We start from the raw sequence: 13,179 nt of genomic DNA on the forward strand, positions 1-13,179 counted from the left end.
TGTTGTGTTACTATGTCAATAAACTGATTTAAAGTTTAAAAAAAGGACTATACATAAAACAGAATTTTATTCCTTTAAAAAGGGAATGCTGACACAAGCTACAATATGGATGAACCTTGACAACTTTATGCTAAGTGAAATAAGGCAGTCACAAAAGGATAAAAACTGTATGATTTCACTTATATGAGGTACCTAGAGTAGTCGAATTCATAGAGATATAAAGTAGAATGGTGGTTGCTAAGAACTGGGAAGAAGGAAGAATGTGGAGGTATTATGTAATGGATATAGGGTTTCAATTCAGGAAGATGAAAAAAGACCTGGAGATGGATGATGGCAACTATTGACAAAAATGTGAATTACTTAATGCCACTAAAGTTAAAAATGGTTAAAATGGTATGTACATTTTACCAGAATTTTAAAAATTCTTACTCAAATGATGAATTTTCTTACCTTCACATTTACTTAAATACATAAAATGAATACTATTTATATGCTTAACAGGATACCTTCAGAAAGTGCTTTGTGGTTAAGTGTCAAGCTTGAATAACATTAATTAGACTAAGTCCTTACTCCTGAAAAGCTTTAAGTTTGAAAGATGTTTCGTTCATATAAAACTATATGTAAAGAAAAAAAATAACAATAATATTGGAAAAAAAGAAAGATACAAGAAATAAAACTAGGCCTTATTTGCCATTTTACTCCCAGAGTCAAAAGGTTCATAAACAAATAAATTTCACACTGCTTCAATACAGATATCCCTAAAACAAAACTTTTTCATACATTACTATAATGTGAAATTATATATCCTATTAATTTTCAAAATCTATGGTAACATTCTTAAATATGAGTAATGTAAAATAATCTGTTAAATTTATAGAATTTCACTATGTATTTATTTTATTAAAAATTCAATTAAATAATACTTTAATAGTTTTACAAATATCATGTACTTTTCACAATATAGTTAAGATACTAAAAAAACAAAACAAAAAAACCCCCTTAGAAACCACATACCATCCTTCTTCAGGGGTAGGCTTCTCTGCTACTGAATAAGGAAGGGAATAGAGGAAAACACAGGGAAGGGGCTGTGTTTTACTTGTCAATGTCTATCCAAACCTTTACCAAACTCCTTCAGCCCCCTTTCCTACTTTTAATTTAGCTATAGTCATTTTATAAACAACTGCATCTACATCCATTTTAATCTCTTTCACTCCACTTTCAAGGAACAAGTAGATTTCTCCTGTCATAAGGTCCCTCCATAATTTTGTGGTATGTATCTCTACATTTCCCATCTCTAGCTCTTTCCCTTCTCTTTATTTTAATACAGATGCTTACATTTCTTCCATCTTAAAAACAAAAATACCTTCCTTGACTTTGTACATACATTTTATTACAGCCTTTACAGTCAGCAGCCTTGAAAATATAATCTTGACTCCTCTATATTTCATCTCCCATTCCCTTAACCCACTCTCATCTCTCTCTCTGTCATGCCACTATACATTCTTGCTAAGGTCTCAACTTATAACTGACAAAACCAAGAGATATTTTTTAGTATCTCTCTTTGACATCGGACACAACGACCACATATCTTAAAAATTTTCTACTTTTCCTTCAGTGTTATTACTCTCTTATCTGTAATATATTCCAGTTTCTAGGTTCCTGGTTAAATATATTTGTATATTATGGTATATATTATCATAAATAGAATTTTTTACAAAAATTTTAATGAGACCTGGAGTATCCCCCAAATCGTTTGTTTCATATAACAGTTTGCTTGTTATTTGGTACCAAGACTTATTAAACTTAAAGATCAATTATACATTTAAAAAACTCTAACATTCTACATTTTCTCACCTCTCCGAGTTGATGAAAGGTAGCTGTATTACATTTTCTAGCAAATGTTAAAAAATAAATACAATCTTTCCTTCAAGGGAAATATAATATTTTGATAACAAATGTGAAAATAAGTGCTTTTTGAAAAAAACTCATGCTATGTACAAAGGATTTGGAAAAAATGATGATTGTTGTCAAAAATAAATACATTAGTGAAATGAATAAAATTAATTAAAACACATATGTCAGCACACTTCAAAAACTGGAGGATGAATTTTTACCTTGCTTAAATCTATCAAAAAATTTTAGTAGGTTTTGAACCAGTTATAAACTTTCAAATTAATTTGTACGAACAACTACTTAAAATCAGGAAAGATGGCAGTTACTAGCTGATTTCAACAAGAACCTTTAACTATTAGTAGAGAGGACTGAAAAAGTATCATGATTTAGTAAATACAGCCTATGGTACATTTCTTTCATTTGGTTTTTTTTTTTAATTTTTAAATTTAATTTTATTTTTTTATACAACAGGTTCTTATTAGTCATCAATTTGATACACATCAGTGTATACATGTCAATTCCAATCGCCCAATTCATCACACCACCATCCCCACCCCCTTGCGGCTTTCCCCCCTTGGTGTCCATACGTTTGTTCTCTACATCTGTGTCTCAACTTCTGCCCTGCAAACCGGTTCATCTGTACCATTTTGCTAGGTTCCACATATATGTGTTAATATACGATATTTGTTTTTCTCTTTCTGACTTCACTCTGTACGACAGTCTCTAGATCCATCCACGTCTCAACAAATGACCCAATTTCATTCCTTTTTATGGCTGAGTAATATTCCATTGTATATATGTACCACAACTTCTTTATCCGTTCGTCGGTCGATGGACATTTAGGTTGCTTCCATGACCTGGCTATTGTAAATAGTGCTGCAATGAACATTGGGATGCATGTGTCTTTTTGAATTATGGTTTTCTCTGGGTATATGCCCAGTAGTCGGATTGCTGGATCATATGGTAATTCTATTTTTGATTTTTTAAGGAACCTCCATACTGTTCTCCATAGTGGCAGTATCAATTTACATTCCCACCAACAGTGCAAGAGGGCTCCCTTTTATCCACACCCTCTCCAGCATTTGCTGTTTGTAGACTTCCTGATGATGCCCATTCTAACTGGTGTGAGGTGATACCTCATTGAAGTTTTGATTTGCATTGCTCTAATAATTAGTGATGTTGAGCAGCTTTTCATGTGCCTCTTGGCCTTCTGTATATCTTCTTTGGAGAAATGTCTATTTAGGTCTTCTGCCCACTTTTGGATTGGGTTGTTTGTTTTTTTAATATTGAGCTGCATGAGCTGTTCATATATTTTGGAGATTAATCCTTTGTCTGTTGATTTATTTGCAAATATTTTCTCCCATTCTGAGGGTTGTCTTTTTGTCTTGTTTATGGTTTCCTTTGCTTGTGCAAAAGCTCTGAAGTTTCATTAGGTCCCATTCGTTTATTTTTGTTTTTATTTCCATTACTCTAGGAGGTGGATCAAAAAAGATCTTGCTGTGATTTATGTCAAAGAGCGTTCTTCCTATGTTTTCCGCTAAGAGTTTTATAGTGTTCAGTCTTACATTTAGGTCTCAAATCCATTTTGAGTTTATTTTTGTGTATGGTTTTAGGGAGTGTTCTCATTTCATTCTGTTACATGTAGCTGTCCAGTTTTCCCAGCACCACTTATTGAAGAGACTGTCCTTTCCCCATTGTATATCCTTGGCTCCTTTGTCACAGATTAGTTGACCATAGGTGTGAGGGTTTATCTCTAGGCTTTCTATCTTGTTCTATTGACCTATGTTTCTGTTTTTGTGCTAGTACCATAATGTCTTGATTACTGTAGCTTTGTATTATAGTCTGAAGTCAGGGAGTCTGATTCCTCCAGCTCCATTTTTTTCCCTCAAGACTGCTTTGGCTATTCGGGGTCTTTCGTGTCTCCATACAAATTTTTAGATTTTTTGTTCTAGTTCCGTAAAAAATGCCATTGGTAATTTGATAGGGATTGCATTGAATCTGTAGATTGCGTTGGGTAGTATAGTCATTTTCACAGTACTGATTCTTCCAATCCAAGAACATGGTATATCTCTCCATCTGTTGGTATCATCTTTAATTTCTTTCATCAGTGTCTTATAGTTTTCTGCATACAGGTCTTTTGTCTACCTAGTTAGGTTTATTCCTAGCTATTTTATTCTTCTTGTTGCAATGGTATATGGGAGTGTTTCCTTAATTTATCTTTAAGACTTTTCATCATTAGTGTATAGGAATGCAAGAGAGTTCTGTGCATTAATTTTGTATCCTGCTACTTTACCAAATTCATTGATTAGCTCTAGTAGTTTTCTGGTGGCATTTTTAGGATTCTCTATGCATAGTATCATGTCATCTGCAAACAGTGACGGTTTTACTTCTTCTTTTCCAATTTATATTCCTTTTATTTCTTTTTCTTCTCTGATTGTCGTGGCTAGGACTTCCAAAACTATGTTCAATAATAGTGGTGAGAGTGGACATCCTTGTCTTGTTCCTGATCTTAGAGGAAATGTTTTCAGTTTTTCACCATTGAGAATGATGTTTGCTGTGGGTTTGCCATATATGGCCTTTATTATGTTGAGGTAGGTTCCCTCTAGGCCCACTTTCTGGAGAGTTTTTATCATAAATGGGTGTTGAATTTTGTTAAAAGCTTTTTCTGCATCTATTGAGATGATCACATGGTTTTTATTCTTCAATTTGTTAATATGGTGTATCACATTGATTGATTTGCATATATTGAAGAATCCTTGCATCCCTGGAATAAATCCCACTTGATCATGGTGTATGATCCTTTTAATATGTTGTTGGATTCTGTTAGCTAGTATTTTGTTGAGGATTTTTGCATCTATGTCCATCAATGATATTGGCCTCTAGTTTTCTTTTTTTGTGACATCTTTGTCTGGTTTTGGTATCAGGGTGATGGTGGCCTCATAGAATGAGTTTGGGAGTGTCCCTTCCTCTGAAATTTTTTGGAAGAGTTTGAGAAGGATGGGTGTTAGCTCTTCTCTAAATGTTTGATAGAATTCACATGTGAAGCCATCTGGTCCTGGACTTTTGTTTGTTGGAAGATTTTTAATCACAGTTTCAATTTCATTACTTGTGATTGGTCTGTTCATATTTTCTATTTCTTCCTGGTTCAGTCTTGGAAGGTTATACCTTTTTAAGAATTTGTCCATTTCTTCCAGGTTGTCCATTTTATTGGCATAGAGTTGCTTGTAGTAGTCTCTTAGGATGCTTTGTATTTCTGTGGTGTCCGTTGTAACTTCTCCTTTTTCATTTCTAATTTTGATTTGAGTCCTCTCCCTCTTTTTCTTGATGAGTCTGCCTAATGGTTTATCAATTTTGTTTATCTTCTCAAAGAACCAGCTTTTAGTTGTATTGATCTTTGCTATTGTTTTGTTTCTATTTCATTTATTTCTGCTCTGATCTTTATGATTTCTTTCCTTCTGCTAAATTTGGGTTTTGTTTGTTCTTCTTTCTCTAGTTCCTTTAGGTGTAAGGTTAGATTGTTTATTTGAGATTTTTCTTGTTTCTTGAGGTAGGCTTGTATAGCTACAAACATCCCTCTTAGAACTGCTTTTGCTGCATCCCATAGGTTTTGGATCGTCGTGTTTTCATTGTCATTTGTCTCTAGGTATTTTTTGATTTCCTCTTTGATTTCTTCAGTGATCTCTTGGTTATTTAGTAATGTATTGTTTAGCCTCCATGTGTTTGTGTTTTTTACGTTTTTTTCCCTGTAATTGATTTCTAATCTCATAGCATTTTGGTCAGAAAAGATGCTTGATATGATTTCAATTTTCTTAAATTTACTGAGGCTTGATTTGTGACCCAATATGTGATCTATCCTGGAGAATGTTCTGTGCACACTTGAGAAGAAAGTGTAATCCTGCTGTTTTTGGATGGAATGTCCTAAAAATATCAATTAAATCTATCTGGCCTATTGTGTCATTTATAGCTTCTGTTTCCTTATTTATTTTCATTTTGGATGATCTGTCCATTGGTGTAAGTGAGGTGTTAGAGTCCCCCACTATTATTATGTTACTGTCGATTTCCTCTTTTAGAGCTGTTAGTAGTTGCCTTATTTATTGAGGTGCTCCTATGTTAGGTGCATATATATTTATAATTGTCATATCTTCTTCTTGGATTGATCCCTTGATCATTATGTAGTGTCCTTCCTTGTCTCTTGTAACATTCTTTATTTTAAAGTCTATTTTATCTGATATGAGTATAGCTACTCCAGCTTTGTTTTCATTTCCATTTGCATGGAATATCTTTTTCCATCCCCTCACTTTCAGTCTGTATGTGTCCCTAGGTCTGAAGTGGGTATCCTGTAGACAGCGTGTATATGGGTCTTGTTTTTGTATCCATTCAGCAAGCCTGTGTCTTTTGGTTGGAGCATTTAATCCATTCACGTTTAAGGTAATTATCAATATGTATGTTCCTATGACCATTTTCTTAATTGTTTTGGGTTTGTCTTTGTAGTTCTTTTTCTTCTCTTGTGTTTCCCGCTTAGAGAAGTTCCTTTAGCATTTGTTGTAGAGCTGGTTTGGTGGTGCTGAATTCTCTTAGCTTTTGCTTGTCTGTAAAGCTTTTGATTTCTCCATCAAATCTGAATGAGATCCTTGCCAGGTAGAGTAATCTTGGTTGTAGCTTCTTCCCTTTCATCACTTTAAGTATATCATGCCACTCCCTTCTGGCTTGTAGAGTTTCTGCTGAGAAATCAGCTGTTAACTTTATGGGAGTTCCCTTGTATGTTATTTGTCGTTTTTCCCTTGCTGCTTTCAATAATTTTTCTTTGTCTTTAATTTTTCCAATTTGATTACTACGTGTCTCGGCATGTTTCTCCTTGGGTTTATCCTGTATGGGACTCTCTGCGCTTCCTGGACTTGGGAGGCTATTTCTTTTCCCATGTTAGGGAAGTTTTCAACTCTAATCTCTTCAAATATTTTCTTGCGTCCTTTCTCTCTCTCTTCTCCTTCTGGGACCCCTATAATGTGAATGTTGTTGCGTTTAATGTTGTCCCAGAGGTCTCTTAGGCTGTCTTCATTTCTTTTCATTCTTTTTTCTTTATTCTGTTCTGCAGCAGTGAATTCCACCATTCTGTCTTCCAGGTCACTTATTCGTTCTTCTTCCTCAGTTATTCTGCTATTGATTCCTTCTAGTGTAGTTTTCATTTCAGTTATTGTCTTCACTATCATTATTCTGAATTCTTTTTCTGGAAGGTTGCCTATCTCCACTTCATTTATTTGTTTCTCTGGGGTTTTATCTTGTTCCTTCATCTGGTACATAGTCCTCTCTCTGCCTTTTCATCTTGTCTATCTTTCTGTGAATGTGGTTTTTGATCCACAGGCTGCAGGACTGTAGTTCTTCTTGCTTCTGCTGTGTGCCCTCTGTTGGATGAGGCTATCTAAGAGGCTTGTGTAGGTTTCCTGATGGGAGGGACTGGTGGTGGGTAGAGCTGACTGTTGCTCTGTGGGCAGAGCTCAGTAAAACTTTAATCCACTTGAGTGCTGATGGGTGGGGCTGGGTTCCCTCCCTGTTGGTTGTTTGGCCTGAGGCAACCCAACACTGGAGCCTACCTGGGCTCTTTGGTGGGGCTAATGACAGACTCTGGCAGGGCTCACTCCAAGGAGTACATCCCAGAACTTCTGCTGCCAGTGTCCTTGTCCACCACAAGCCACAGCCACCCCCCGCCTGTGCAGGAGACCCTCTCAACACTAGCAGGTAGGTCTGGTTCAGTCTCCCCTGGGGTCACTGCTCCTTCCCCTGGGTCCCGATGCGCACACTACTTGGTGTGTACCCTCCAAGAGTGGAGTCTCTGTTTCCCCCAGTCCTGTCAATGTCCTTCAATCAAATCCCACTAGGCTTCAAAGCCTGATTCTCTAGGAATTCCTCCTCCCGTTGCTGGACCCCCAGGTTGGGAAGTCTGACGTGGGGCTCAGAACCTTCACTCCAGTGGGTGGACTTCTGTGGTATAAGTGTTCTCCAGTCTATCAGTCACCCACCCAGCCATTCTGGGATTTGACTTTACTGTGATTGCGCCCCTCCTACCGTCTCATTGTGGCCTCTCCTTTGTCTTTGGATGTGGGGTATCTTTTTTGGTGAGTTCCAGTGTCTTCCTGTCGATGACTGTCCAGCAGCTAGTTGTGATTCTGGTGTTCTCACAAGAGGGAGTGAGAGCACGTCCTTCTACTCTGCCATCTTGGTTCCGGTCTCTTATTTGGATTTATATATCTTTATGAGGTATGTTTTTCAACTATGACAGTTATTTAAACCAAATATTCAAACAAATGCACACAATTCCATTATTAATATATGTTAGTGTAAACAGTGACATGTTTCATCTACTAGACTGTAAGCTATTTAAAAGTGGAGATTTTGTCTTCATCATTGTATTCCTAGGACTTTGACTATATGGCATACAGCAAACAGGTATGCAATAAATACTTCGTGAATGAATGACCAAAAATATAGTTAAGTACATTAAAATGAAAATTAGTACACACACACACACACACACACACACACACACGTATATGTATAATAGTGTAATGCCTAGTTAGGTAAACAAAATATTACCTAAAATTGACTTAGCCCAAAATCACAATCTGATGGTGTTTAATGGCTCAACTTGTAAATATTACTTTCTTAATGAGGAAATGTTCCCATAAATGAAGATATCATAGTTATCCTATATAACATATGAGAATCTTTCCTTTCAAAGTGAATCATCAGTGTTATAAGGAATGAATATAAAGTTAACAAAAATAAAGCAAAACCAGTAGAATAACTGTTTCCATAATAGAACAATGTAAACATGACCCAGCACAAACAAAACTGTAAAAGTATTAAAAATTAGACTTTTGGGCTTCCCTGGTGGCACGGTGGTTGAGGGTCTGCCTGCTAGTGCAGGGGACACAGGTTTGAGCCCTGGTCTGGGAAGATCCCACATGCCGCGGAGCAACTGGGCCCGTGGGCCACAACTGCTGAGCCTGCGCGTCTGGAGCCTGTGCTCCGCAACAAGAGAGGCCACGATGGTGAGAGGCCCGCGCACCGCGATGAAGAGTGGCCCCCGCTTGCCGCAGCTGGAGGAAGCCCTCGTGCAGAGGCGAAGACCCAACACAGCCCAATAAATAAATGAATAAATAAATAATAATGTAAAAAAAAGAAAAATTACAGATAATTTTTTAAAAAAATTAGACTTTTGAAATAATAACTTAGAAATAAAAATAAAATAACAGCATTTTTATTTTAAGACTTAGTTTATATCCACTAGTCTCATTAAGAAGCTGATAGCTCCTTTGCATAATTTTCACCATGGTATGAATCTTCCTTTCATGTTTTATTTTTTAATTTAATAATAAATCATATCATTATTAATATAAGTATTTCTGATACTAAATTACACTTAGTTCTTTTATGGTACTTAAAGCAAAGAAGCCCTCACTGCAATTTTATTTGAAAAAAAAATTAGATGCGCACACAAAATAATATTCTAGTAGCTTTTTAATTCTAACTGCATCTTTAAAAGGAAAGATTCAAAGAGAAATGTAAGCAAAATAAAGAAAACAAATGCTGTTCCCAAAAGAGGATTCATAATATCTATATTTTTTGCTAACATGATATAATAAATTGCTAAGGATTATAGGAATTATTATATTAATTACATTTAGTAAAAAATTTACCTTATAAAAGCTGAGATACAGAATGACTCTTTTAGGGGAACTTCCCTAGCGGTCCAGTGGGTGAGACTCCCTGCTCCCACTGTAGGGGGCGCGGGTTCGATCCCTGGTCAGGGAACCAAGATTTCACATGCCGTGCAGCGCGGCCATAATAAAAATAAAAAAAAAAAAAAAACAACACCAAAATGACTCATTTACAACATGAGTAAAACTTAAGCTGAATTTTATGGATATCTACCAATCAATCTTCCATGCCCAAACTATATGTAGGGTCTTTCACTCTTAAAATGTATTGCAAGGGCAGTATGGAGCTGAAGACTATAAAATGTATAAAATGGAAGGTATATTAAATATGGAAGTACTTCTGTAGCAAATGGTATCACTGTTCTTCATTTTTAGAAACATTATAAAACTTCCTGGAAAGCTTTTTCCCTCATTCTCAGGTTTATAGTTCCCTTAGTTATGAAAGTTTGATGTTATCTAAAAATGTATCCATGATTTATTGATTGTACTCTAATAATGCTTAAGTAAGAAGAAAAAAGAAGCTATAATACTTAAAAGATCAAAACAAAATAAAAACAAAATAAGCAAAGCCAAATTTAGAAGCAAAACTATCCCATTGACACCTACCTCCTGGAAATGCCATTAGCCAGACATTTACGGCTACAGGATTTAGAGGAGAGGGGTGATGACGTTGGGGACAAGTTGAGAGGGGCAATCAAACTGCTGATGATCTCAGTCAACTGTGCACTCTGCAACAAAACAGTAAATCTTTTACTACTGCTAAGCAAGGAATATGGTTAAATCTCAGACCTTTAGTGCCTATTAAAGTTTAACTTCTCATGAAACAAGTAAATGTTTATGTTTTAGTAAATATTTTACCTACAAAGACAATTTACACCATTACTGATTTTTCCATTATTATAAATAAATCTACATTTTAAAGTACTCCTTTTTTTCCATATGCTTTTTTGCTTCAGTTCTTTTGTCTACTCATCCTATCCTCTAAAACATTTAAGCTCAGCTGATAGAATCTACATAAATATTTTCTTTGAGGCAGCCAAATTAATAATAACAAACTCATAGCCATAATTTATTAAGTGCTCATTATGTGCCAGGCACTATACTAAGCACTAAACATAGAATATTTCTAATCTTTACAACTAACCTGCAAAGTAGATAATATTAGAACTACTGATACTACTATTATTAAAACCAATTACAGATGAGGAAGCTGAAGCAAAGACAGGTTAAGCAGCTCGTTCATGGATTATAAAATTGGTAAGAAATGGAGCTAGGATTCAAACTTAGGCTTGAATCCTATATCATACTGCTTCTCAATATTTTTCCTAATTCGAATATACCAGTTTTTTCAGGTACCACAAATTTTCATTGACCCTTATCCTAAACTTATATGTAAGATATTTGTAATATACAATAAATATTACATTATTCTCAAAACAGTCACATACAACAATTATAATAAGCATAAGCCACATCAATGGAAAACAGTACACTTCTACAAAAGAATGACAACATTTTTCATTACACATGTAATCCATCATAGTTCATTGTAGAAAAAAGGGAAAGTATGAAGAGGTTTCAAAAATGAAACGAAAATAACCTGTAATCATATTTCACAGAGAAAACCATTGCTAATATCTTGGTATATATCCATACCCCAAGAAAAAACTTTTTATTTTGAATATATGTGAGCATGAGTGTATGTACAACATGCACACATGCGCACACACACATCCTTTTAAGTAAATTATGCTGCATCAATTTTCTAAAATCTGGTTTTCTTACTTAATATAGTGTGACTATATTTTTAAAATATATAGACATATTTCACTGTTTTATTAACTGAAAGATATTCTATTCTAAAATAGAAGGGCATATGGAATAATTATTTTGCAACTCTTTATTTGTATGAAACAAATAACATGCTATTAGAAATGAGACTAAAGAATATGATAGAGCTAAATATAATATTTGAACTCTTCAAAAAGTCTTCCATGAAAAAGACCCTGAAATGTTTTCACCACTTATTTTCTTGAAAAATAATACATATCTTATGACTTTATTTTTTAAATTATTACACATTTTTAGATTAAAGTTAGTTTTCAAAATCACCAATACATTCTTTATCCATCTATCAAGTATTCATTAATTTGGTCATACAAAGAAATTTATAGAGTACACTCTTCTCATTGTTCCACCTCCAAAAATATCTAAAAATCTTCTTAGCCATTGGAGGTTGCTAATCAGTATGTGTGAATAACTGGTCCAGAGTGACAGCGTCACAACCAACCTCCAGCTTTACCCTAACAACCACCCCACTCCTGCCCAATAAAACCTCATATACTTGAGTCCATATTTGGGATAGAAAATTCACGGTAAAAATGAATATAAAAGTAAAATTAGGAGAGGCATAATTTGAACTCTGAAAAAAAAATAATCAATTTTAAAAGTCAAAACACTTACTAGCTATTTATAATAAGGTTTCTAATATAAATATACCAGTGTGAAATTTATTTTAAATTATCTGAAGTTCTAAAATAATGTCACCTTTCAATTTATGAACAAAATATGTTATCTAATAATGGAAGTATGCATTAATACTATGAATCAATGTTATTTTTTAAAACACATATCAGTCTACAACCCAATAGTGCCTTTATATCTTAACTGCCAACTCTTTAGTTGTTTTTGAGGAACATAAATAAGTTTGGTAAGCAAAACATTCCTCTAACAGTAAATTTAATCAAGTCAAAGGATTACCTGATCTATATTCAAGTTCCACTATGGTAGGCAAACAGTTATATACCAATAGATTATATTTTAAAACATATGTGTAATACCAGGCTTGCTAGCCCTTCTTCCATTTACTCACCCCTAGACTGTCTTCTTCAATGAGTATTTGAAAACAACTTAATTTTTAATTGGCCTATAAAAACATTATTAGCATATGTTTCAAGAGCACATTACCTGTTCACAGGTAATTTATAAATGACCTCTACAAGTGATTGGTGTTGCCCCTTTCTGCATCCTTTTCCTCTCCATGTCTAGAGCCATTAGTATTCTCACAACTCCTGGTTCCTTTCCCTCCCAAAGCCTCTGACACTCCTGTCAGCAATGGGACTTAAAATGAACATGATACCCAAGGCCACCTTCATAGGTGAGCAACCTGTGCAGTAACATGGGGCTGCACTCAGAAGGATCCCATGTTTGGTTAATGCTCTGCTGTCACTGGCTTAAAACTTAAAACTGTTTTTAACAAAGGGCTGTGCTATTTTGTCCTGGGCCCAGCAAACTAGCCAGTTCTGATGTGAACTCAGGTCCAACCAAACAAACTGGTGCTACCAAGGAGAAAGAAAAAATACAAGAGGGACTTCCCTGGAGGTCCAGTGGTAAAGAATCCGCCTTACAATGCAGGGGAAGCGGGTTCGATCCCTGGTGGGAGAACTAAGATCCCACATGTTGGGGGGTAACTAAGCCCACTCGCCACAACTACTGAGCTTGCATACCTCAACGAGAGAGCCCACCTGCCCCAAACTACAGAGCCCATGCACTCGGGAGCCCACAGGCCACA

At 35.3% G+C, this 13,179-nt stretch overlaps 1 protein-coding gene across 5 annotated transcripts in view; it reads right to left on the reverse strand.

Annotated features, from left to right (window-relative positions):
- KANSL1L (KAT8 regulatory NSL complex subunit 1 like) overlaps positions 1-13,179 on the reverse strand; it is a 155,073-nt gene that overhangs the window by 76,310 nt on the left and 65,584 nt on the right. For all 5 annotated transcript variants that reach the window (XM_059928605.1, XM_059928604.1, XM_059928601.1 and 2 more), the window contains exon 5: positions 10,215-10,336. In XM_059928605.1, coding sequence (XP_059784588.1) covers positions 10,215-10,336 — 122 coding nt within the window. The remainder of the gene's footprint in view (positions 1-10,214; positions 10,337-13,179) is intronic.

Source organism: Balaenoptera ricei, chromosome 7 (assembly GCF_028023285.1).
Source record: "Balaenoptera ricei isolate mBalRic1 chromosome 7, mBalRic1.hap2, whole genome shotgun sequence".
NCBI classification, from domain to species: domain Eukaryota; kingdom Metazoa; phylum Chordata; class Mammalia; order Artiodactyla; family Balaenopteridae; genus Balaenoptera; species Balaenoptera ricei.